The sequence below is a fragment of the Pinus tabuliformis genome, chromosome 1_2, assembly GCF_031772625.1.
Source record: "Pinus tabuliformis cultivar Carrire ecotype Pingquan chromosome 1_2, CPIR1, whole genome shotgun sequence".
Taxonomy (NCBI): domain Eukaryota; kingdom Viridiplantae; phylum Streptophyta; class Pinopsida; order Pinales; family Pinaceae; genus Pinus; species Pinus tabuliformis.
The window spans coordinates 1,247,750,216-1,247,776,906 of NC_142298.1; the positions used below are offsets into that span (position 1 = coordinate 1,247,750,216).

General features: G+C 38.9%; 1 protein-coding gene across 4 annotated transcripts in view; it reads left to right on the plus strand.

Annotated features, from left to right (window-relative positions):
• LOC149210766 (CASC3/Barentsz eIF4AIII binding protein) overlaps positions 1-26,691 on the plus strand; it is a 50,209-nt gene that overhangs the window by 6,013 nt on the left and 17,505 nt on the right. For all 4 annotated transcript variants that reach the window (XM_089396781.1, XM_089396782.1, XM_089396780.1 and 1 more), the window contains exon 2: positions 8,001-8,106. In XM_089396781.1, the coding sequence (XP_089252907.1) occupies positions 8,001-8,106 (106 nt within the window). The remainder of the gene's footprint in view (positions 1-8,000; positions 8,107-26,691) is intronic.

Here is a 26,691-nt window from a genome sequence, read left to right on the forward strand (position 1 = left end):
GTGATCAAGATTAGATCTTGACCATCAATCACTTTGGAGATAGGGTTTTAGTCATTGGAAAGTTATAAAAGAAAATGTAAGGAGAGGAAGAGACATGCATTGCATGAACAAGTCAGGATCTGAGCTGAAGAGGAAGATGAAAAAGATTCCAGCAGAAGAAAATTATAGGGGTAGCAAGGAGGGCAAGCTAGGGCATGCATTTCAAGGTAGCCCATACAAATTTTGGGCACAAAGTTCCAAGCAGTACAAAAACAGTTTTCAAGCAGCAGGACATCAACAACTTGTTGTATTGTACTGCACAGATCTGTATTGTACAATCTGTATGGGCCTTGAAAACTGTGCTGTGCAGAGCTGTTTTGGCACACATTTTGAGGCAAATTTCGACGGGTGAATTTCTCAGATTTTTGGGCCAAGTACAGGTTCATAAATTGCTGTAATAATTTCCAGGATTATTTTCTCTGTGGGCTGAAATTAAAGAATCACTTGTTCGCTGGTTTTCCCCATTGGGGTTTCCAGGGTAAATCACTGTGGCAAATTTCCTGTGTAAATGGTTTCTATTTCTTCTGCATTTTAAAGTTAGTGAACTCAGTGTATTGCTGTTCATAAAATTAGCTCTGGAAAATATTTTACTTTTCGATTTCAAAAATCTAGGTATAAATTTTTATTGGAATAGTATATCAGGTCTGGTTTTGGAAAAAAAAATGACATTGCACGCACTGTTCAGTGTTAATATCGTAATAGAGATACATTATATTTTGAACTCTTCTTAGCTTTTACCCATTTTGTAATATGTTGATTAAGATGCAAGCATTGCAATCTACCTTACATATCATTACATGAGATTAGTTAAGATCAATAAAAATTCTTGCATAATGATGTAGAGGTGTACAAATGACATTAATAGAAATATACCTAAAGTCATTGTAACATATATGATGATATCACATATTTCATTCTTAATCCTTAAATATTAAATGGGCCTTTGGGATGTACCAATGATGATACACCTTATCGCTGGTCTAGAATAACCGTAAGGGGTATAATGCTAATTTTGTGGTATCAAAGCCATTGTTCCTTGTTTTGCACTTTGTTTTTTTGTTCCTCAACTTTATCCTTAGAATCACATTTAGTATGACATGCTAAATTTGAACTTAACTTATAACTTCTCAATGCACATTTTAAGTCATGAGATAAATTTTTGAATGCCTTAATTGTTGAAGAATCTAGGGCATCTAGGTTATGATGAGATTCTTCTGACGATGATAACTATTTGTGAAGAACTTTTACTTTTCTTATTAGCACAATCTTCTCTTATTATTATTAGTGTGTGTTCTATTACTTCATCAAACAGTTACCAAAGCAAAAAGAGACAAGAACACAAGATGTTGGCTCTCAGCTAGGGCAAAAACTCTCTCTCCTAGAGAGGAAAACCCTTCTGCAAATTTCTCTTATTGAAGCTTCAACTGACAAATGCCAAAACCTATACCCTTGACAAGTAGATCCTCCAAGCACAAGACACAGTCTCTCTTTTGAACCTTTTCTTTGATGCCTTCTTCTGTACTGCACCCTGACCTCTTCCTTCGCTCTTCTTCTGGCAACTGATAATCCTTTGCTTCGTTCTTCTTCCGGCAACTATGATAGCACTTACTGCAGAAACCCTAGATCTCCTTAGAGACCTATTTCACAATGTATTCCTTCTTTCTTTTCCTCGCTTGTCAGGCTTCCTTCTTCTTGATACTTAGGCTAGACAATGAGCCTCTTATTGAGGTGTATTTCCGAGTTAGAGGCTTGCCCTCTTAGCCCTACGGTAGATAAGATTCTTCCTCGCACGTGTGGCTGATTTAAGGTTAGAAATGAGACTTTTAATTGCTCCTTTCCTTCGCTTGAGGTGAGACCTTCTTCGCTTGAGATAGAGGTCTATTAGAAGCCTCTTTTTGGGTGATAGAGGTTTATTAGAAGCCTCTTTTTCACCCAAACGAGACATCTTGTAGAGCTACAATTTCTGACTTGTTGCAGCAGCAGAATGTCCTCTCTTACCTTCGCACGTGTGACAAAAAAAATCCCTAAAAACAGTCCCAAAACTTAGATTCTTCTTCTCTTTCTTCGCTGTCCTAGAAGCACCCTTTTGCTCCCCTTTTCGTACCTCCTTCTTTACTTGTCCTTCTTTGATTTCAGAGATTACTTGCTTGCTCCTTTGATGAGGTCGAATGGCTCTATATATAGGAGTCTGTCCCTCCTTTGGGCCGACTTGAGTTAGTGAGGCCGACTTGACTTTAAGTGCACCAAAATTCATTCTTTGAGCCGACTAGAAGAGAAGACTTGTCTTTGCTTTGGAGGATCACTTTTGACACATATCTTTGACATAATTACATAGGTTATATATGGTAACATGCCCACATGGGTCTTCAATAATTACATTGACTTTTTGACTCTCCTAGAAGCACTTAAACATGTGCTTGACCTATCAAATGGGCAAGAAACCCATTTTTGATAATAACAAAAGTAATATTTCTTTTCTCTTACAAGTACAAAGATCAAAATTACATTTATGAAGATCAAACCTAGTTACACTTTCTTCATCATTAATGGTGTAAAAGACATCACCATACCTTTTACGACCCCATTACTAGGGTAGCCTGTATTACCACCCTTCATATTCTAGATACTACTTTGATGTGACCATTTTTTTCTACTGTATAATGTTGATGTTGAATTGGAAAGAAATGCATGTAAATGTGAGTGTGTGTTCATGGAATAGGAAGGTATATTCTTCAAAATTTGTAACAAAGCTAAATTGTATATACTCTCCAATCTTCTTACAACTGCTTGATGGCAAATTTGAGTGAGAAATTACAAGTTCAATATAGGAGGCATCAAGAATCCAAAATCTTAATTGTGGTTGACCGTGTAACAATTCGTTATTGACAACAAGAAACATTATCTCAAATCATTTTTAGGGAATGGAGCATTTCGAGAGGGTAAGACATGTAAAACTAAGACATATGCATGTTGTGTTTAATACTTATAACTACATGAGACTTGTTAAGTGTAATAATATTATTAAACTAGTAAATCTAATTGTTAAGAGAAAATTCAATTCTGTTGGTGAAGATGAACAATGGTGGTATGAATATATGCCAAGTTGTTGCACAATGCAAAGGATCATTCTTAGGTTTTATTATCCCTTTCGTTATTGAAATGGTCACAAGACCCTGTATTTAAGGAGATCAGCTCTAACCAAATCAAAACACTACTTGTTGTCTCATAACAACTGACAAAATACTAAATAGAATAGCCAAGTCCAATTGCCAATTGTTATCGCTCAAATTGTAATATTAAAGTGATGAAAGCTCCACATCCGATGCCATGTAGTCCGAGTGAAACCTTGATAGGTCACCCATTGTCACCTCAGTGGCCTACCTTACCTCTTTAGGCCGACTCTCCTTCGACTTTGTGAGACACGACAATTCACAAGTTTGTGAGAGAATCTTTGATTGTGGAGAGCACAATGCTTGTGTCCTAAGAAATAGGAAATCACAAGTGCAACAATATTTAGGAGATTTGCACAGAGTTGAGAAGCTTGTGTCCTAAGGAATAGGAGACCGCAACTGCGCAAGAGAATAGGAGATTTGGGCTAAAGTTTAGGAGCTCTTGTGAGCTAGGAAATAGGGACCTAGTGAGCATAGAAATAGGAGCTTCTAGTGCCAAAGATCAAGGAGTAGATAAAGGATTACAAGGGCAAGTCAAGTGGGAAACAAAGGAACAATTGCGTGCTAGAGGGACGAGATCAAGCAATGATCAAGGCAAGCTGAGATCAATTGTATCAACGGAGATTAGTGAGAAGCAGGAGGATGCTTTTTCAGAGGCAAATTGCTTTGTAATAGATCTAATTGCTCAAGAACAATCAATAAAATACCACAACAAGGATAGTAGGTTTTCCCTGTTGGGTTTCTTGAGTAAACAAATGTGCCAATTTGTGTGATGTGTTTTTTTATCTTTGGTGTTTTTATTCCAGTGCTTATAAATTGTGAAGAGATTCTATATCTTGGTGAAAGTAAATTAGGTTTCAGTGTTCAATTGCCTTTTTTTCAGTGATTCATCTAAGTAATTGCAGAGTTTAATGGAAATTTAACATGGTATCAAAGCCAGGTTTCGCCATAAAGGCCAACAGCAAGTTGATATGTTAGTGAAGAGCATAGATCAGTCAGGAAGGCTTGCGCTAGAGTTTTGAAAAATAATTCTTTGGATAGCACGATGGCATTCTAAGGGCTAAGGGCAGGTCACAGTTTAAAGGGAGTTTCAAATTTCTTCTCCTGGAAGGAGTGAATATTAGTGGTGTTGGAAGGATCACACTTTAGAGGGAGCTTCGAACTTTTTCCCATGGAAGGAGTGAATATCAGTGGTGTTGAAAGATAATGGGGTGCTTGAGTTTGTGAAGTAACAAATAGCAAGTACGTAATTAGGGGAGTTGGTATTGTTAGTTTTGAGAGGGAGTCAGGTAGCTCTCTCCATCTCAAAGATGTCCTCTATGTTCCAAGCCTGAAGAGCTTTGTTTCAATGGCTACTCTTGAGGACAAGAGTTATGATGGCATCTTCAGCAGAGGTAAGGTTTACATCAAGCACTTAGCTTTTGGATGTATGAAGCAGATAGGTTTGAAGGTGAATAATTTGTACAGGTTATAGGTTGAGACATGTGCAACCTTGAGCAACAAGGTAGGAAGTGCGTAGTGAAGAGACGTAAGGTTTGAGGAGTATAGAGATCTGAGGAAGTCCTTAGAGCGAGAGCAGGTTAGAGTACCTGAGAAGGAGCTACTTGCTCCCAAGAGGGAGCCTCAGCTAGTATCACAGATTGAGCCTCAGTCAGGTGGCAAGTGGGTCGACCTGCAAGATGATGAGGAAGAGAGACTAGGACGAATGGAGGCAACCACTCAATCAGTAGCTCCTAGCATAGGGAAGAGGAGAGCTAAGTGGGCTGAGAACTTCACTTAGGAGGCCCAGGAGCTAGCTGTGTCTCCTAGCTCTATGCTTAACCAGAGAAAACAACCACAGAGGTAGAGGGAAAATTTGCAGTAGGCTTAGATGGGGTGTATAAGGTGAAACATGTAGAGAATAGGAGCATGGTTGAAAGGAATAGGTCTTCAAATTAGATTCTGTAGTGGGAAGTAGGGAAGTCTTCTAGTTCAGAGGGAGAAACTACAACAAATAACATGGTGGTGTTGGAGACAGAGCCAGGTGGAGGAGCTTCTTCCAGAAGTACCTTCTTCGCTAAGAGGGAGTGCTGAAAATGTAGTGAGTAAAGGTCTTCTGGCTTGTGCCTTAGCTAGTGAAGACCTCGAATTGTCTCTCTTAGTTAGTCTCCAATGTTGATTGGAGAGAACGCATTAAGAACTCCAGTGTTGATTGGAGAAAGGATGAGGATAATTCTTAGTTAGCTCTCAATGAGAACTTGACTTTTAAAATAGAACTGGGCCTCCTTGCATGTTCGAATTGGGCCTATAAAGAGGAGGATTAAGGCATAGGAAATCATAAGTTGTGTACACAAGGTTTGTGAGACAAGACAGTTCACGAGTTTGTGAGAGAAACTTTGATTGTGGAGAGCGCAGAGCTTGTGTCCTAAGAATTAGGAGATCTCAAGTGTGCTAGCATTTGGGAGATTTGTGCAGAGTTGAGAAGCTTGTGTCCTAAGGAATAGGAGACCACAAGTGTGCAAGAGAATAGGAGATTTGCCCTGAAGTTTAGGAACTCTTGTGCGCTAGGAAATAGGGACCTAGTGCGCAAAGATCGAGGAGCAGGAATAAGGGATTGCAAGGGCAAGTCAAGAAGGCAGCAGGGGAACAGTTGTGTGCTAGAGGGCCGAGATCAAACAGTGATCAGGGCAAGCTGAGATCAATTGTATCAGCTGAGATTAGTGAGAAGAAGCAGCATCCTTTTTCAGAGACAGATTGCTTTGTAATATATCCAGTTGTTTAAGAACAATCAATAAAATGCTGCAACAAAGATAACAGGTTTTCCTTGTTGGGTTTCATGAGTAAACAAATGTGCCAATTTATGTGATTGCATTTTTATCTCTGTATCAAAGATAGTAGGTTTCAGTTTTCAGTTGCCTTGTTTTCAGTGATTCATCTAAGTAGTTGCAGAGTTCCATGGAAATTTAACAGAATACTCCCAAATATCTATAGTTGGACCAAATTCTTCTTCTGATAGTTTTTGCAGTATTACATTTACCTGAAATAGACGATTGAAAGGGCATACAAAAGTCTGTCTTGTTCTTGTTCTTGGCAATATCCCTGGATATCCATACCAAAGTCTATCTAACCGGAACCACAGGGCAGGCTTTACTAATGTATCATTCAGTATATATATAATGGCAAGTGCACTTCGTATTTGTTTAATCTGATAAATGTAGAGTATTCTACAGAAAAAGGAAGAATCCCACTTCAAAAAGCCACAAGATGGATATCATATCCAACATGTGCTCCTATACATTGAATTCTATTGGTATGCTGAATGTCTTGAATAGAGGATCATATGCCCTCTTATCCTCCAAGACTAGGCCATCAGATCCTTGCACATATATATATTCTATACACCAGATACAATCCTGAAGATAGTATGACCATTGAAGGAAAAGGTAGAAATCCTTTGGTCAAGAGCTGTGTCCCAATTTGCAATAATTTGGTTTACTCTAGTTGCAGACATCTTCTGTAACATTTCAATGATAATGGTTGATGATTCAAGTCTTTTCAAGTCCCTATAACACTTCCAGCTTCCCAAATACTGCACTTTCTCAGTGCCACATTCAGCCAACTGGTGATAATGATCTGACCCCTGTGCGGCCACCTGGTCTAGTTCTTCTGCGAGCATTCATAATATGCAACATAGTTTTCTTATGGAAAAACTAAGAGACACCCTGTAGGTTTTAATCCTGTACAGTTAATTGCTGCAAACAGATTCTAAATAAAACATACAAGATGCAATGGCAAACACACACATTAATACTCAGATTTTACCCTGGAAACCAAAACGCGAAAATCAAAAAGTTTTTTCAATACATATTTCTGTGGCATCCATAAACCACAAATCCACTTACCGTGGATTATAATACAACTGTAGTTCCTTAACCAGAATTACAAAACCTTGGGCAAAACCACCATGAGCCACAAAACTGTTAAATAAAAAAGGGATGCAAAAAACCACCCGTGGCCCCTCATTTGCACCCGGCACAATGTACGTGGGACAGTAGTCATACAAAGAATATAACACATACCCAACATTTCCTATAGCCTTCATGGTGCTGTAAACCTTGCCAGAAGTTTTACTCATGGAGAAAAGCAGACCTGCAGTCAATTCTGCCCTGAAAATGCCTTCTCTGAGCAATTATGTGTATTGACAGATATAGAATAATTCTCATTTCAAGTGTTAAGGTACTGAAAAGCACTACTGGTCTGCAAAATGTTGTGCTTGAGGTCCTGTTATCTACACAAAAAAAATGTTGGATTGTCTTCAGGCTGCAAATGGTCATCAGCAGCATTCTCTTCAATTGTGCCAATGACCCAATTTATTTTTGAAGAGTAGGAAGTCTGCAATCATATGACCCAGGATCTAAATGCAGCCAGACGGCTCTGCTCACTAAAATGCCCGTGAAAGCGATTTTTATTTTTTTATTTTTTGGTTGTTGAAAATATAGGTACCCGTGTGAAAAGGAGGGGTAACAACTAACAACAACACTTTGCATTTGAGAAAATATCACTCTATAATCGTATGCAGTACTTTGTTCTTTAACTTGACATATCACTGTGAGCTTTGAGAGGGGCAACTGTTGTTTTGTATTTTAAGATTTCTCATAGTTTGGAAGGAATTTAAAGATAATTTTTTTGCATGATTAAGCATTGTTTTCTAAAATGCTATTGTGTTCAGAAATTGGTTAGAGGAAGTGTCAATTTGTAGTGTTGTGTTACTTAGCTTTTCTGGATGCACTTTTAATTTTTTGTTATAAACAGACGCAGTTCTGGCGGGAGAAAGCTGTGGGAAGCCAAAGATGATAGGGCATGGGTGCATGACAGGTTCGAAGAGCTAAATTTGCAAGATGACATGGGATATGAGGAGGTATGCTTTTCTTTTTTCTTTAATGTAGGTGTGTGTCTGCACACACAGATATTGTGTATGGGAAAATCTTAGTTGGATAAAGTGTTAGGTTATTTATAAAAGTTTTATCTCTTTTCCAATGCCAGTCCAGTTTTTGATAATCTGTCCACCTCAGTATTCCTGGTTCTGTAGACGTTCAAAAGTGATGTGAGTGAAATCAGATAGGCTACACCCGAGTTCTTAGTATAGAGGAAATAAAGTGCCAATATTGCATGTTAAGACTCCATTAGTCCATTGAATGATCAACAGGGAACATAAATATGAAGATGAGAAACACTCTTTTTTTGGGTCAAGCATAGGGTGAGCTTGAGACCTATCCTTTCACAAATCACGTTTGTTTCATTTCCTATGCCAGCTGAAAAAGAAATGCTGTGATCCCTTGAGAGGTAGAAAGTCTCCACCTCACATGAGAGATTTCTTTGAGATGTGCCATCAAAAATTCCCAAGGCCTGTCCATGTTTACAGGGTCATGGAATGCCCTTGCAGGAGAGTGTGATTTTGTGTGATGAGGGAAGGTTGAGAGGATGTTTATGCTTCACATAGCACATTGCAATGGTATGATCTCTTTATCTTCAAGTGGAAATGAGTTCCTTGCTAATCAGACCCCCCAGGCGATGGTAAGAGGAAGGGTTTTATAATGTGGTTGTTGAGTTGAAAATCCAGGCTCTTATAGATTCATGTATTGAGTTGCCTTTCCAATCATCTTTCAGGCCTGTTATTCTGTCTGCTTCCATCCATTTAGAAGAGTTTTGCTGAATAACGTATTTTATGATATTTATTGATTTTGTTTTGTTTATTACCCACGTAATGCATTTCTTAGGAAACCTACTAGGTAGTTGCCTCATTCTGAGGATGGTACTCACGATAAACTGGATCGTTTAGGGCTCAAAGTCAGGTCAACATCAAGTGGCTCATGAAGAGAGCAAGCATGTCACAAAATGGGATCTGAATTTGGTCAGGGTAGGATAGCGACTTTCCACAGTGACTTGAGCTACACCTAATGGACATTATATTGCCTGAATTACCACTGACAAGTTGGCTTTTACCTAAAAATACAACTAACGAAAGCTAGAATCTTTTGTTAATAATATTTACTGACTAAACTTGCCAACATTTTCAAGACCTAACATCCTTGAGGGGTTATTTTTATTTGCAAGCTTAATTGCCAAAGATGACATCTAAGCAGAATGTGTTCTGGGACAAATTTTGTGGAGCAGTGCCTTAAGCATACTGGGGAGGTGGCTGGACTTTCGATGACATCTCATGACATTCTTCATTTCTTGGTCTAATTTCTCTATACCTGGATATTTCATAAATTAATTTTTTTAGAAACCACTGTAGTTTGTAGATTCCAGATGGCGGTACCTTTGTGGTATCAAATTTTCCCATCTAATTTGGCAAAAAAGGGATTTGAATTTTCCCATAATAAAGGAAAAAGTGAGAGAAGAAGATTTCCCATTTATTTTGGCAAAAAAGGGATTTGCATTTTCTCATAATAAAGAAAAAAAGGAGAGAAGAAGAAGAAAAGAATAAGTAAAAGTTTCCCATGTTGTGGCAAAAAACAATGATATATATAAAAAGGTTTCCATTTGTTGATAAAAACTGCATGTCAAAATAAAAAGGGATCTTTTCCAAATATGTTTAAAAGTGCAAGTAAAGAAAAAACAAGTAGATGAGATAATCTTGATCAGTCATTAATTAGTTTTACCATTAGTGGTTCATGACTTTGTGGAGGATAAGCTCTATAAGTATTCACATAAAAGAGCTTCAACAACAAATTAACACCATAAAAAATGCCCACAATAGAAAGATTGAAGATTTTAATAAAAAAAATTGTTGACCACAAAGATGTTGAAATTTCTTTTTTTTTGAGAAATCATAATAAATTTCTACTAGTGCAAATGAAGAAGTTGAAAGAGAAGAAGGCACATCAAAAACCCCAAAACAAATGAGAGTGTCATTACTAAGGAAGCCTTATAAATGGAAGAGCTTCCAAAATGTGATCTCAAGAAACAATTATGTAATAAAGTGACATCCACAAATTTAGTAATGGTTGACATTCCATTGATCACCACCAACAAAGTCAGATTTTGGTCAAAGGATGTTGAAACACCAATAAATACAAAGATATTAGATGTCATCATGATGACTCAAGGAAATCACGACAAGATCAAGCTAGAGATTAACAAGGATAAACTTATCAGGGTACCATATCGACACCCAAATCATCGAATCCATGGTATATGCAAGAATCAACACACCAAGATCCCAAGGTACCTAACTAGATTTCTTACATATCGAAGCATCCAAAGATCTGTGCACCTCAAATTCAACTACTAAGCAGAGCAGATCAAGGATTATATCATCAAAGCGCTCTTGAGAGAATCCGCCTCGGATGGATTGATTCTTTTTCAATGTGCCAATATTATTCAGTCTATGATGTAGGAGTTTGGAAATGATCCCCAACTCAACGTATCATACCAGAAACTCCTTGAAATGATGAAATGTGCCAAAAATTTATTGATTGTATTATACGATGTTTCACGATTTGGAAACGTTGTAAGGTATGGCTGGTGACATTTTGGTGGTGTTTTGTTCCAAAAATGTCATGTTTCCATGCAAATCCATGGGTGGTTTAGCTTTTGCGGCTCCACTCTAGCACCCAAGAAGGACATGGGGCCCTTCAGTGGCCAAAAATCAGCTAAATTTTATCATTAAATTTTATTTTAATTCACTCCACAGCCTAAACCAACTTTATATCCATTTAAAAAAATTAAAATTCTTGTTGCTCTTGATATTTGTAGTGATGCAACAGGGAGTAGAGCTGCCTCTTTTTGTAATCCAAAATTAGCCTTTATACATTAGGCTATACATCCAAAATCAGCCTTTATGCATGAGGTTATACATCCAAAACTGACCTTTATGCATTAGGCTATATGTGCTGAAGTATAATTTTGGATTTTTGCATAATGTAATCATTTATGAAAGTTAAAATATACATGGTTATCCTTCTAAAAAAACTCTATTTGTGTCGTTCTCTTCTTTCTTGCAAGATAATTTCATATTTGTAAAATATGATGTTTCCCTTGAAGTTTCCATTGGAGATGGGGGGCCACATTTCTAGGCGTACTTGTTTCAAAAACTACCAGACGTTTTCATGTTTCATGCAACTTAGTATTCAAGGCTTCAAACATCATCTCGCCTCATGTCCTCAACCTTATCAAATACGTGAGAGTTAAAAGACGATGGTTCACTTTTTTTGGAAGTTGTTTCTTTCCCCTGCTTTGAAGACAAAACATTTTCAAGGGAGGAAGACTTGTAATATACCTAAGGTATATTACAACTAGAAATATATTGTAGTAATATTTATGTAATAGCTAGGATAATTATTATGAAATCGTATGTAATAATGATAATCGTTCTTTTGCGAATGACATGACCTATTACCTACTACATGTGTATATGCGCATGTTTTGTACTCAATTAGGACAAGTCTTGCATGTTCTTGATATTTACTTGAAGTACACTAACTACTATGTTTGCTTCATCAATTAGATCTGGCTCAGTGGAGTAGTTGACCTCACAAAAGCAGCAAAGGCAATAGTTGCATAACCGAGGGAAACTAGAATGATATGTTTAGCGTAAGAAGCAACTGAAGCAAAAACTATACCATCGTGGGAAAATCGAGTTGGAAATGTACTAGAACCTCGATTGTGGATTTAGAAATTTTCAATATAATTAAATGAAATATAGCGAGCAAAAAATAATATGAAATAAACATCAATACACATATATGACTTTATGAATGAAAGTCCTGATTAATAAGCATGTATGACCAACTCAATCATGATAGAATCCATTCAGTAATGTCATAATTGAAATTTAAACATGAACTGTAGTTTCTGTTAGGTTAACCAACAACAACAAAATGCATAAAACATGCACATATCATTGATACGATTTACCTTGGAAAACCATTGATCAAATTTAGCCAAGCCGACCAAGTGAGCCTTCACCACTCACATCTAGGCTTGGGTATCCCAAGCCTTTTTGAAGGCTTCATTACATGCAATACATGGGAACAAAACCATAGGATACTAAACCATGGGCTTGAAACCCCCATTGTTGACCTAAAAAAAGGCTTAACACAATGACTCATTCCCCCTTTAAACTTGAATTGGTGTAATTATATAGGAATCTGTTCCCTAATCACTTAAGTCAATGTTTAAAATTTACCAGTAATTTATCAAGGGTTTGCATGCCTATCAAGGTCTTATAGTCATATGCCTATTTAGATGTAATTAAAAATTCTCAACTCAATTATAATTTTTGTTTTTTGTTTTTTGTTTTATTGTTTCCGTTGCCTTCAGAACTCCATGGGAATGCACTCACCAAGTTCGTTGCTTCTTTTGCCACTTTTTGCTATTGCTTCAAATCCATGTGCCATTCAACATTGTTTCTAATGTTTGTTTTGCACTTACAAATGTCAAATACCCCATTAACCATTTCATTCCCACATGGCTTGTTACCGTCTTGCTTACACACCTAGGTTAATGTGGGAAAAAACCTCAACCCCACAAAGTGTGGCCTTGGTGGGAAAGCTCAGAGAAGGGGTTGTCACCTAATCCCAACTCTCTGTTAAAGCTCTCTCCTAGGTAAGTTAAGAGGGGTGGACCCTAAGGATGGATTCTAAAGAAAGACTTGTTAGGATAACAAGTTCTAGGAGATAGTGCAATTATGACATTCACCATTCAACAACTTGAAAGATAACTTGAAAGCAAATAAATGATAAGCAAGTTCAAATAACCATGAGCATGTAAGTATCAACAATGTAGATGAAGCAAATGAATTTCAACAAGATAAATCCTGCAAGAAAATTATAGTTAGACCAGTGCCAATATACTTGCAAGAAATAATATGCTCAAAGTGACATCACAATACTTGCATATAAAATGAGTCTTTCAAGATACAATAAATTGCTAGAATGGGAAAGCTGCCAAACAAATGTTAGTTCAAGATATGAAATATGAGCAACAAAAATATAACTTGCAAAAGTAAATGGAACTTGCACTTATAAGGGAAATGCTCAAATAGAATGATAAAACATCAAATAACCATGAGCAAGTAAACTTCAAGATGACAAGTACATAAAATGGTATTGCAAGTGAAATGGAAAATGCTCATAAATCAACTTGATGAGATGATGCTAAAAACTAGACTATGTGAGATGCAATTATTTTGGTTAATTTTAACTTATATGCCTAGTCTATGGTGAGAAATTTTCCTTTGAAATTTTTATCATAAGGTAAAGATTAGGGCGAGTTGCAAAGGAAGATGGGTTGAGGAGGCACTAGTCCTTCGTTAATGATACCTTTTCTTAGGATCCTTGCAATCCATGTGCCTTCGTTTCTACAAGGGCTCACCTTTTCTTCGGATCCTTGCAATCCATGTGCCTTCGTTTCTACAAGGGCTCGGCCACAAGAGAACTGTGAGGCCACGCGTTTTAACCATACTCTGTTCCAGGTCAAAGAAAAATCAGAATTTTTTTGTTCTAAAATGTTTATTTAACCAAGCTTATGTTTGGCAGTATTTTTTAGAGATGCAAGTCTAATTTGTATGCAATTGAAATGCCTAAATATGAGTGAAATGCTTCCAATGAGACATGTTGAGGACAACGTGATTCCAATAGAGACAACAATGTTATTTACTTTGAAATGATGCTCAATAGAACATGTACCAACAACTCAATGGAAATGGAGATTAGTTCAATGCTTTAAGATAACAACTCACAAGCTTTGAAATGAAAATGATGTAACATGACAATTATTGCATGAAATCATAAGCTAATAAGTTGCTTGTAAATGGAATGAGCTCATAAAAAGTACACAATTAGATTGCTCAAGCTAAGTTGCAAATAAATGGACTTGTAAAGAATTGCTTCAAAGATGTGCTCAAAGTGAGATACAAAGTTTGCCAATAAACCAAGATGAGCATGAAACTTCAAAACAAGTATATAAAATTGCAACTAGATGACTTGAGATAAAAATTAATGATTAGCATGAAACCATGAAAACATTAGCTTGCCAAATAAAATGAAAGTGTTATGCCTTGCTTGTTGTGTATTGTGATAGCTTGAACAAATCAAAAACAGATTGCACAACACAAGATACAACTAAATGGATTGGCAAATTTGACTGCAAAATAGGAAAATGTGAGTGTTATGTGTTGAGGTTGTGAATTAATCATGCACAACTAGGTTAGATTAACAAAATGAAATGATGCATGCAAGTAAATTAGTTGAGCAAATTAGAAACTAGACAAAAGAAGTCAACCACCCAAGAATATTTCTCCCTCTAAATGAGGAGGTGGGATACCATGGGAAAAACTTCCCAAGCTCCCTCAAGAAAAATAAGCTCTTTATTAACTTGATGTTACAATGATGAGAGCCTCCTTTACAGTGAGAAAAGGCTCCAATTTCAAGAAGGCTTTTACAATAAAGTCTTAACTTTGAAACAATAGAGTCCCTTCTTGAGAAAACAGAGTGACAAAATTTCACAAAAAAATTGTCAATGGAATACAAGAGAGACTCCTGGAATAATGTCTTGAAACTCCAGCTTCTTGAGATGATGAAATCTGCCAACAAAGGGAGAGAGTAGGGCTGTTTTTAATCACTTTTATGACAGAGATTTGTGGCAGCGTTTTGCACTAGGAAAAAGGAGGTGCCTCTTCCCAAAAGTCCACGGCCTAGCAGAGATGAAGGGACTTCCCCTTGTAGCTCACAACCAGCAGAAAAAAATCTGTCCTCTAGAGGTCACGGCCTAAGCAAACTCAGCTCCAAATCAGCTCTAAGGGTCTGCAAGTAAAGGGTTAGTAGTTTCAGCCCTACATTCCTTTAAATCTGCCAACAAAGGTGAGCAAAAGGATCCAACAAAAGTCTGATTTTCTCTGCACAAGAAGCCTAAAATGAGTGGAAAAAAATGAAAGAAATATGCAAAAAATTTACAAATAATATACAAGAAACTAGATCAAGGATTGAACTCCTCTCCTAGCCTAGTCAACAACATGCTCTTATTAGCAAATATAATCAATGCAAACACAAATGTTTAAGATAAATGATTTAAATGAAGTAGACTTGACTACAAGCCAAAGCCAAGGATCCCTGCAAACACAAATAGAATGATAAAACTTTGGGATGTCTCAATGTGGGTTCTTCCATATTCGTGTTGAAGAGTGGGTTGATTCCTTCAAGAATATCCCCTCACGCTGGAGGCTTGATCCAAAATAATTTTCTACAACACTTCAAATCAAATCATTAGATCCAGATAGGTTAGAAAAATATAATGAGAAGGAAATCTTAGAGATTTATATGAAAATCTGCTAAAACATTCCTTAGCTGGAATAAATTTCTAAAACCAAATGCTAGTGCAAGATATCTCTACACTAACAAATATTTAACAAGCATATGGAAATAATAAGCACAATATTACCAATAGGAAATGAAGCTCATGATTAAGAATTATACCACAACCATAGAAGAATAACACTTTATAGTTGAACTCCAGAATATTTTATTGCATTAATGTAGAAATTTCTCATTTCCCACCCCGGTTTTTAGTTTCTCCTTATTTCTCCCATATAGTTAAATGCCCTTTCCCATAACCATACATTTAACAAGCTGGAAAAAATAAATTTGCTGAAAATACAAATTCTGGAAATTTTACAGAATGCTGGAAATTGCAGAGATAAAAATCAGCAGTAATAAACAGCCATTAAAACACATTTAAACACTGAGATTTTTGGTCAATGTGACCCTGGAAAAACCCCCTACAACTCTTGGGGAAAACCAGTTTGAGAGCTCTTCTTTATTTCTGGAAAATGCCTTTTTACAGTAACAGAAATATTCAGCGAAAATCAGCAAGCAAACTTTTACAATTTATCTCAGCCTTGCTGAAACTCCGCCTTGCTGAAACTCCGCCCTGCTGAAACTCTGCTGTACAGACTTGCTGAAACTCAGCCCTGCTAAAACTCCGCTGCTGAAACTCCGTTCTGCTGAAACTCCGCTGCTAAAACTCCGCAGCTCACTGTCCAGAAATCTCCCTTGCTCTCTTGCTCTCCTTCTCTCATTCTGCTCATGAAAGAATTAATGACCTTTTCCTCCTTTAATTTAACCCCAAGTGACTTTTGCGTGATCCAAGTGACTTTTGGGTGATCCTTAAATCCAATGGCTGAAATAGATTGAGATCTAAGGCTGAGATTAAATGCTCATTTAAATCTCACTTTTTATTTTTTAATTCACCCCACTTTAATAAAGACCCACTTAGTCATTTATTTACAAAGTCACTTTTCCTTTTTAATTTTTCATTGACTTTATAAAAGTCACTTTAAAATTAGACTTAGTAACTTTATCACTTAAAGTCACTTTTAAATTAGATTTAACTTTATAAAATTATAAAGTCACTTTAGGAGAAAAATTAAATTCTTTTGGACACTTTTCCCTAGGCCAAAGATCAAAGCCTAAGGGAACCACCTGTCCTTCGTTACCAAATTTCAACACTCCCTCTTACCGAGGAAGGTGTTCCTCACCACACCCATCTTGTCTCTGAAGTAGACATGCTTGCCCCGTGGTAAGGCTTTGGTAAGAATATCTGCAACTTGCTCATCAGTGGAAATATACTCAAGCTTCACAGCTCCCTTCTGAACATAGTCTCTGATGAAATGATATCTGATCTCGATATGCTTTGACCTGTCATGAAATACTGGATTCTCCGTGACTTTAATGCAACTCTAATTATCACAGTAAATCACTGAAGGTCTCAACGGCTGACCAAATAGGCCAAACAACATCTTGCGAAGCCAGATAGCCTCACAACTAGCTAGACTGGCTGCCATATACTCTGCTTCCGCTGAACTTAGTGCTACTGACTGCTGCTTTCGGCTGAACCATGACACTACTGCTGAACCCAACCCAAAACAGGACCCTGAAGTGCTCTTCCTATCAGAAGCACAACCTGCCCAATCAGAATCAGTGTATCCTGCCAATCTCACTCCATCTTCCTGCCTGTAGTCCAGACCATAATCCACTGTCCCCTGCAAGTACCGCAAAATGTGTTTTGCAACCACCTAGTGAACCTTCCTATGCTCACACATAAACTGACTCATCGTGTTGATTGCAAAACAGATATCTGGTTTAGTGTTGACCAAATACATCAAGGAACCAATCAACTGCCTATACAATGTGGGATCCACCAACTCGGAATCCGAAGCATGAAGCTTCTTCCAGTTGGTGATCATCGGTGTCGACATGGGTCTACAATCCTCCATGTGGAATCTGCTAAGGATGTCCACAATATACTTCCCTTGCCCCAGGATGAAATGCCCCTCCTCCTGCCACACCTCCAAGCCCAAAAAGTAATGCATCAAGTCGATGTCCTTCATCTCAAACTCCGTCGCAAGATCTCTCTTGCAGTGCTCTATGAGTCTCTCTGCACCTGTAATGACCAAGTCATCCACATACAACACCAGAATGAGAGGCTCCTCACCAATCACAATAAAGTAAAGGTTCGGATCTGCCTCACTTTTTGTGAAACCCATCCCCTGCAAGTATGTATCTATCCTGGAGTACCAAGCTCTGGGAGCTTACTTCAGGCCATAAAGGGCCTTCTTCAGTTTGCACACATGGGACTCCTTCCCATGCACCTCAAAGCCCTGTGGCTGCTCAATGTACACCTCCTCCTGTATGAAGCCATTGAGAAATGCAGTCTTCACATCCATCTGGTGGATCTTCCAACCCATCTCTGCTGCTATCGATATAATGGAGCGGATCGAAGTATATCGAGCCACAGGAGCGAAGGTCTCCTCATAATCAACTCCCTCTACCTGGGAGAACCCTCTAGCCACAAACCTTGCTTTGAATTTCTAAATGCTGCCATCTGCAGCATGCTTTACCTTGTAAAGCCATCTGGAAGTAACCACGGATTTGCCCTCAGGCCTCGGCACCACCTCCCAAACATCATTTTTCATGATAGAAGAATACTCCTCCTGCATGGCCTCTCTCCAGACCTGCTGGCTAGCTGCCTCCTCATAGCTAGAAGGCTCAGAGTCAAGGACGCTGGTAACCATCGCCATATAGCTACAAAACCTCTCAGGTGGTCTACTCTCTCTGACCGGCCTCTTCGGCTCAGCAACAGATGAGGCATCTCTCAAGGTGTCCTGAAGCCACTTGGGCTTCCTCTTCCCTGAGCGCACTTCTCCCACCGGAGAATGAAACTCCTCCTCCTCATCATCATGAGGAGCCTGAACTCCTGACTGTCTGTATACTGTCCTCCTGCCTGCACCTGAACCTGTAGAAGCTGAGGTACCGTGTGAACTGTCCATCAGTGGACTCCCTAGTGAACTGCTCTGTGAACTGCTCTGCATGCTGCCCAGAGCACCACCCCTCTGGCTCGGTGAGCCACTGCTCACTGACGGACCTGACATCCTCATAGATGTACCTCCTGATCCTCCTGATCCTCTTGATCCTTGCCCACTGGATCCCTGCGACTGACTCAACTGCTGCTGAGGGTCTGGCTGATCCAGATACTCTAACTCCCGTGACCTCCTAAAGGCCCTGTCCTCCTCGAACTTCACATCCCGTCTAACAACAACTCTTCTCTGTGCCGGAATGTAAATCCGAAAGGCCTTTGAGGTCTCACTGTAGCCCACAAAGATACCCTTCTCTGCGGTGGGCTCTAGTTTGGTCCTCTTCTCCTTGGGTATATAGGAGTATGTAATGCATCCAAAGATATGAAGATGACCAATATCAGGCTTCTTCCCAGAGAAAGCCTCCTCCGGAGTCATGTGCCCCAAGGCACGATGCGAACTCCTGTTCTGCAAGTAAACAGCTGTGTTGCAGGCCTCTGCCCACAAGAACAATGGCAACCCCTGATCATGTAACATGGCTTTGGCAGCCCCTATGATGGATCTGTTCTTCCTCTCTGCAACCCCGTTCTACTGGGGTTGTAAGGAACAGTGAACTCCCTCCTAATGCATGCCTCTGCACAATAGTCAACAAACTTTCCAAGGGTGTACTCTCCTCCATTGTCCGACCTCAGGGACTTGATCTTTCGACCTGTCTGTGTCTCCACAAGAGCTCTGAACTCCTGAAACCGCTTGAAGACCTCACTCTTGGTCTTCAAAAAATAAATCCAGGTCCTCCTAGAGTGATCATCAATGAATAAAACATAGTACTCATATCCACTCAAGGAAACATGAGACATCCGACCGCCCACATCGGAATGAATCAAATCAAGTATCCCAGTCGCTCTGCAGTCACTGCTGGGAAAAGGGGATTTGGCAAACTTGCCCATCGCACAACCTCTGCAAGTATCAAAGTGATCAGTACTGAAATCTGGCACACCTGTAGTGATCTCCCGCAATGTCCTCAAGGCTCCATGATACATATGTCCCATCCTGCGGTGCCAAATCTCACACAGCTCAGAACTGCTAGCTCTGTTGTCGATACTACTGCTCAATGCCAAAAGGGGCTGGAATGCAAACTTGTACACCTTTGCATGGCGTACACCTATCACTTTAGCTGAATCAGCTGGAGTGCCCCTGGGATACATCAACACCTGTCCTCCCCTGAACAGTACCTCATATCCTCTGTCCTCCAAAGCTGAGACGGATATGAGGTTCTTCCTCATCCCTGGCACATAAAGAACATCTGACACTTTCAAGGGAGGTTTGGACTCCCTCTGAAATGTCAGTGTCCCCACCCCGACTGCTCTGACAACTCTGTCATCACCGAGTACTACCTCTATATCAGTGCCACTCTCTGAAAGCTCTGAGAAGTACTCACAGACTCCTGTCATGTGACGTGAAGCCCCACTGTCCACATACCAAATACCTGAAGATGCTTCGCTAATCGAGGGAAAAGCATGCTCCCTCTGAACCTGTGTGGCAGGTGATCCTGCACTAGAGGACTCACAAGTAGTGAACACAAACTCCCGGTCAAAACAACCTGCAAAGTCCTCAATCTCTGCTGAAGTTGCCACGTCCTGGTTCTTCCCCTTCTTCTTCTTCTTCTTCGGACACACAACTGCATAGTGTCCCATCTTTTGACAATTCCAACACTTCACCTTGGAATAGTCCTTCTGTGTGTTCCCCTGTTTACCTTTACCTTTGCCTTTGCCCCCACCACTGCTTGTGGAAGCCTGCTTCTTCCCTTTGCCTTTCTTGCCTCCTGCCACCAGTGCTACATCCTCATCCTGCTCAACTGGCTTGGCTGCCCCAAGCTGACCTTTCCTAATCTCTGTCTGAATGCAATCATCCAAAAACCTCTCCCATGTGGGAAGGGTCTCACGTGCACAAACCCCATCAGCAAAGTTCAACCATGAACGGGGGAGGCCATTCACTGCAATCCACACCAACTCAGTGGGTGGAATGGCCTCTCCAATCGTTGCCAACTCATCTCTCACATTAGTAATCTTTGTGAGATATCCAGCTGCACTATCATTACCCATCTTAATGTTCTTAAGCTTCTCCTTTAGGACCATCTTCCAGTTCTCATTGGTACTCTGGTAGAGATTGGACAATGCTGTCCACATCTCATGGGCGTTGCTCTTTCCTCTCACATGAGGAATGCAATGGTCTTTGATTCCGTCTAGAATCAACCTCTTACCTTTGTTGTTCTTTTTATTATAAGCTGTCAACTGAGTAGCATCAGTAGGCACAACAACAGGGTTCTGTGTGGTATGCACCATGATATCCCAGACCTCTGCCTCCTCAAAGATACTCTGCATTCTCTCATTCCAAACGCTGTAATTTGTATGCCCATCCAGCCTATCCTCCACCCTCAATCCCAATGACATCCTGCTGTCCTAAAACTGAAAAATAGCACTGCTGTAGTAAAGATAAAACTGCTGTTTATGAAAAAATCAGCTTGCTGGAATTTTCTGAGTGAAAAATCAGCAGCTGTAATTTTTCCTTTTGCTGTCCCAAACTGTTTTTCAGCACTCAAGCTTTGATACCATGTAGAAATTTCTCATTTCCCACCCCGGTTTTCAGTTTCTCCTTATTTCTCCCATATAGTTAAATGCCCTTTCCCATAACCATACATTTAACAAGCTTGAAAAAATAAATTTGCTGAAAACACAAATTCTGGAAATTTTACAGAATGCTGGAAATTGCAGAAATAAAAATCAGCAGTAATAAACAGCCATTAAAACACATTTAAACACCGAGATTTTTGGTCAATGTGACCCTGGAAAAACCCCCTACAACTCTTGGGGAAAACCAGTTTGAGAGTTCTTCTTTATTTCTGGAAAATGCCTTTTACAGTAAGAAAAATATTCAGCAAAAATCAGCAAGCAAACTTTTACAACTTATCTCAGCCTTGCTGAAACTCCGCCCTGCTGGAACTGCGCTGTATAGACTTGTTGAAACTCCGCCCTGCTAAAACTCCGCTGCTGAAACTCCGCTCTGCTGAAACTCCGCTGTTGAAACTCCGCAGCTCACTGTCCAGAAATCCCCCTTGCTCTCTTGCTCTCTTGCTCTCCTTCTCTCAATCTGCCCATGAAAGAATTAATGACCTTTTCCTCCTTTTCCTCCTTTAATCTAACCCCAAGTGACTTTTGGGTGATCCCTAAATCCAATGGCTGAAATAGATTGAGATCTAAGGCTGAGATTAAATGCTCATTTAAATCTCACTTTTTATTTTTTAATTCACCCCACTTTAATAAAGACCCACTTAGTCATTTATTTCTAAAGTCATTTTTCCTTTCTAATTTTTCATTGACTTTATAAAAGTCACTTTAAAATTAGATTAGTAATTTTATCACTTAAAGTCACTTTTAAATTATATTTAACTTTATAAAATTATAAAGTCACTTTAGGAGAAAAATTAAATTCTTTTGGACACTTTTCCCTAGGCCAAAGATCAAAGCCTAAGGGAACCACCTGTCCTCTGGTACCAAATTTCAACAATTAAAGTATGAGTACACAAAAGAGCAGAGCTTCCCCAAGCACAAGAGCTCGTATCAAGAATGATGGGAGCCAAAGACTCATCTAAATAGGATAGTGGGAGATAATCCCAAGAGAGAAACCCAATGACAAGTGGAATGATGACAATCCCAAGCCAAGATTCCTCATCCATGCAAGTCAAACCTCCAAGAAGCTCCATGCAATCGTTGAGGAGAAACTCGTTGGAATGGGAGGAGGACATGTGTGAAGATGAAGTAGAGTGGTAGGAGACCACTCTCCACCTCATCTCATGTGAACTCCATCAAATCTCCACCTAACCCTTGACTCTATCTTGGAACTCGAGCTCACCTCCCTAATTTATGCGATTTCTCTTGGAACTCATGTTCTTCTCAAGGAATTCGATTTCCTTTTTTGAGCACATGTCTTTCCTTGATTCTTGGTCCATGGTGGAGTGCACATCGCTTTTCAACTTGACTTTGACACTTTATGAATTTCCACTTCATTTCCACATCATTTTGGAATGTGGGAATATTTATTTTTCTCCTATTTATTTATTTTCTAGCTAATTTATTGTCATATTTTCCCCTAGACTTAGGAAAAGCGGGCTTTGAGGGTTTATAATTTATTTTTTACCCCTCAAAGTGTGTCTTAGTAGAAGGTTGAGGTCCAATTTTGACCATTCATACCCCCAACAAATTCTCTAGACATTACTTATTACAATTTATGTAGGGAATTTTAATAAATTCCCACCCTATGGGAAATTTTAAAAATTTAAAAATTGACACCTAGACTTGATCAAATTCCATGAAATTTTACAAGTGATCTAACATAGTAATAAAAATGACTCTAAACACTAAGACACACTTAAGGTCTCACAATCAAGCCACACTCTAGCATTGGGGTTCTAACTGGGAGAAAAAACTTAATTAATTATTAAGCCGTGCAAAGCATAAATAATTAACCAAGTATGAAAAATACCCTAGATTGAACTCACTTCATAACAAAGTCCTAAGCTACCTAGGCCTGTTACATGACTCTATTTCATCATGCTAGCGTCACTTTACAATATCCCCATAGGGCTTGCGGAATTTGAGTACAATGAAGAAAACGAGAGAGAAGAAAGAGCTTAAAAGCTCTGTTGATATGTGAGTTGAAGCTCTGTAGGTGCATGGATCCTTTGACATATCCTTGGGCATGGGGTCTTCAAGTGTGCTTCAATGGTCAACATGGCCCATAAATCCCAACATCCCCCTGCCCCCCCCCTAAATTTCCCTAAAATTTAACAGTGCTCCCACATGTCCCCTCTATGTGTCTCCTCATTCCAATACCCATATATATATATATATATATATATAAACATGATTCAAATATAAATTCAATAATGAAAACATTGATTCATACTCATAAATGATTCAATAGTAGATACTAAAGTCTAAAGATTAGAATAGTAAATTGAAATAGTAACAAGTGACGAGTCAAAGAACTGGTCTAAGATCATCAATATTTAGAGTGAAGACTCAATAGTTAAAACTAAAAATGAACAATGGATAATGAACCAATGTTATTAGAACTGGACTGGTCATCAAACCGACTGACCCCAAAATTATAAATCGGAAGAAATACAGACCAAAAAACTGATCGACCAAAAAATATAAATACTTGTGTGCATCAATATGTATTCAAACCATTATACACAAATATGTAAAGTTTCTCATATATATAGAAAGTAAGGGTGCATATCAACCAAAATAACACCAAGTGCAATGCATCTATGAGTATGAACCAAAAGTACATCAACAAAGAGGATCTACAATGGCTCTATTGTCCAAATGAAATTATGCTACAACAAATACCGACGTCATCAAAATCGTTGCCTATATTGTGATCCTCATCATAATACCACCCTCTCAACATTAAAATAAGGTAGAAGAAGCTTAACATGTCAAATCGAGATTTTGTTTGAGTGACATGTACAATTTTATTAGGGTCATGACAAAGGTTTATCAATGCCACCAACATTGAGGTACATGGAAGGCTTGGTGCTCTTAATTACGTGCTAGTTTGATATCCTCATACATGATAGAATCCAATGGAAACGTGGCAAACCCCTGAATCTTGAAATCTTGAAAAATGTCAAGTCTGTAGATTTTGAGTGGCATCTAAAATTCTACTAAATTCTATTTTCTCCATATGAAATCCAATGAGGTTGGAACCACTCTCAAACATGTCACTTTTAAGAAAAGGATGAAAATGAATGATAAAGGAGTGTCACTTTAAGAAAATGATGAAAATGAAAGATAAAGGAGTGTCACTTTTACTTATCAAGGTTTTTTTAGTTTTTTTTGGTATCCGAGAGGAACCCAACAACCCACTTGACACGCAACTACTAGTAAACCTCTAGGGATCTATGACCTGTCCTCCTCTCTGTAAACTAGGTCGCAATCGGGGGGATTTGAACCTTGGATCTCTTAGTTTTCACAGATTTCACATTACTCCGATCACCAATTGAGATGCCTCCCTAGGACAAGTTTTTTTAGTTTTATTTGTGTTTATATGAAAATGATATCTGATGAGTTGCGAGGTTGACGTATTTGACGAGTTTGAAATATATTTTGAACAAAATTTTGGCTATTTTTAAAGAAATGATTTTTTTTGTCCCACAACCTTCCCTATATAATCCCTTCTGATGTTTTTTTTGTTGTTGTTGCTTGATCTCTAGTTACTTGTTTAAACATGCGATAAATATTTTGTGGCCTTAACTAAATAATCGGATTCGTTGAAACACCCCGACGAATCTGAATCCCGCGAATCGGATACGATTCGCTGGGAATTCGAATCCCAGAACATGATTCGACGAGTCCGAATAGGATTCGTACGAATCCTGTACGAATCCTGTATAGGCTTGACGAATCTCGATTTTGGGATTCGTATCCCAAAAAATAGGCTCCCGCGGGTTAAAAAAACACACATTTCCTTTATTGCTTCACGGTGTTTGTCGTTTCACTTTGCATTGTTTGAGCTGTGGGCAAGGAGATAAGGGTTTGGAGCAAAGAGCTAAGGGAGTAGAGCGTTCGGCAAGGAGATTCAAGCACCAGGTAAGTTCATTTCAGCTCCATTTTTTGCATTTCTTATTCTATTACAGCAGTTTGTATATGATTTTTTGTTTACAAATTTGTGCATGTTTTGTTCATTTTTTTATAGTATTCATGGCTCAATCAAAGGCAGCAGTTAGGGGGCAAAGGAAGGGCAAGAATGTCTCCATTGGAGATGCCCCTCCTCCCCCAATATCATCAGAGTCTGCTGCAAGTAATGTTGAGGGAAGAGGAGGACCTAAAGACAACATTGAGAAATATCCCTTGTGGAAATATGTCACAAGAGAGGATGGGACAAGCACCAAGGGGAAGGGAGGAGGCAATGTGCAATGGAGATGCAACTTTTGTCACATTGCTTTCAAAAGCACATATTTCTGTGTGAAAGGCCATTGTTGGCTTTACCAGGTTGTGGAATTGGAGCTTGTAAAGTTGTTTTTTTACAAAAGAGGAAAGAAATTGACAAGGAGTCCAATGTTGGTATGGAAAATGTGGCTGCACAATCAAGAAAAACCAAGAATGAAGACTCCCTCACATTTTTGAGGAAAGGCACCACCAAATTTCCATTTGCGAGTTCTACTTCTGTTGGGGGACAAGCAGCGAAAAGAAGAGCAATTGCACTTGGTCCAATGGACAAGATTTTCCAAAAAGAGAGACAGGAAGAGCTTGATCTCACCATTGCCTTCTTCTTCTATCAAAACTTCATATCATTTAATGTTGCACGCTCATCTTTATTTATTGAGATGTGCCGAGCTCTAACTCAAGGGGCTCCATCAGGGTATGTGCCTCTTGGATCAAAGAAGCTGAGAACCACATTGTTGATGAAGGCAAAAAAAGAGGTGCAAAAAATGCTTGAGCCTATTGTAGCATCATGGCCAACATCTGGGGTTAGCATTGTTTCTGATGGATGGACAGATCCAGCACAACACCCAATCATCAACTTCATGGTGTCTTCCTTGAATGGTCCAGTTTTCTTGAAAGCAGTGGATACACTTGGAGAATACAAGGATGCACAATTTATTGGTGAGTTATTTATTAAAGTTATTGAAGATGTAGGTGTTGATTCTTGTGTGCAAATCATTACAGATAATGCATCCGTTTGCAAGGTTGCTGGCATGATTGTGGAAGCTAAATATCCACAAGTGTTTTGGACACCTTGCATTGTCCATTCATTGAACTTAGCACTGAAATCCATTGCTTCTGATGTGCTTTGGATTGGTAACATTATTGAGGATGCATGACATATCCGTAACTTTGTGCAAAACCATACAAATGCCCTCACTATCTACAAGGAGTACACCAATCTATCATTGTTGAAGATTGTTGATACACAGTTTACCTCTTCATTCATGATGTTGAAGAGGTTGAGGGAGGTCAAGACCGCTCTTGGGTCCATGGTTATTTATGAGTTTTGGTCTTTTTGGAGAAAGACAGATCAGGTAGCATATAAAAGAGTGAAGGACACAGTGCTAGATGATGCTTGGTGGGAGAGGGTAGA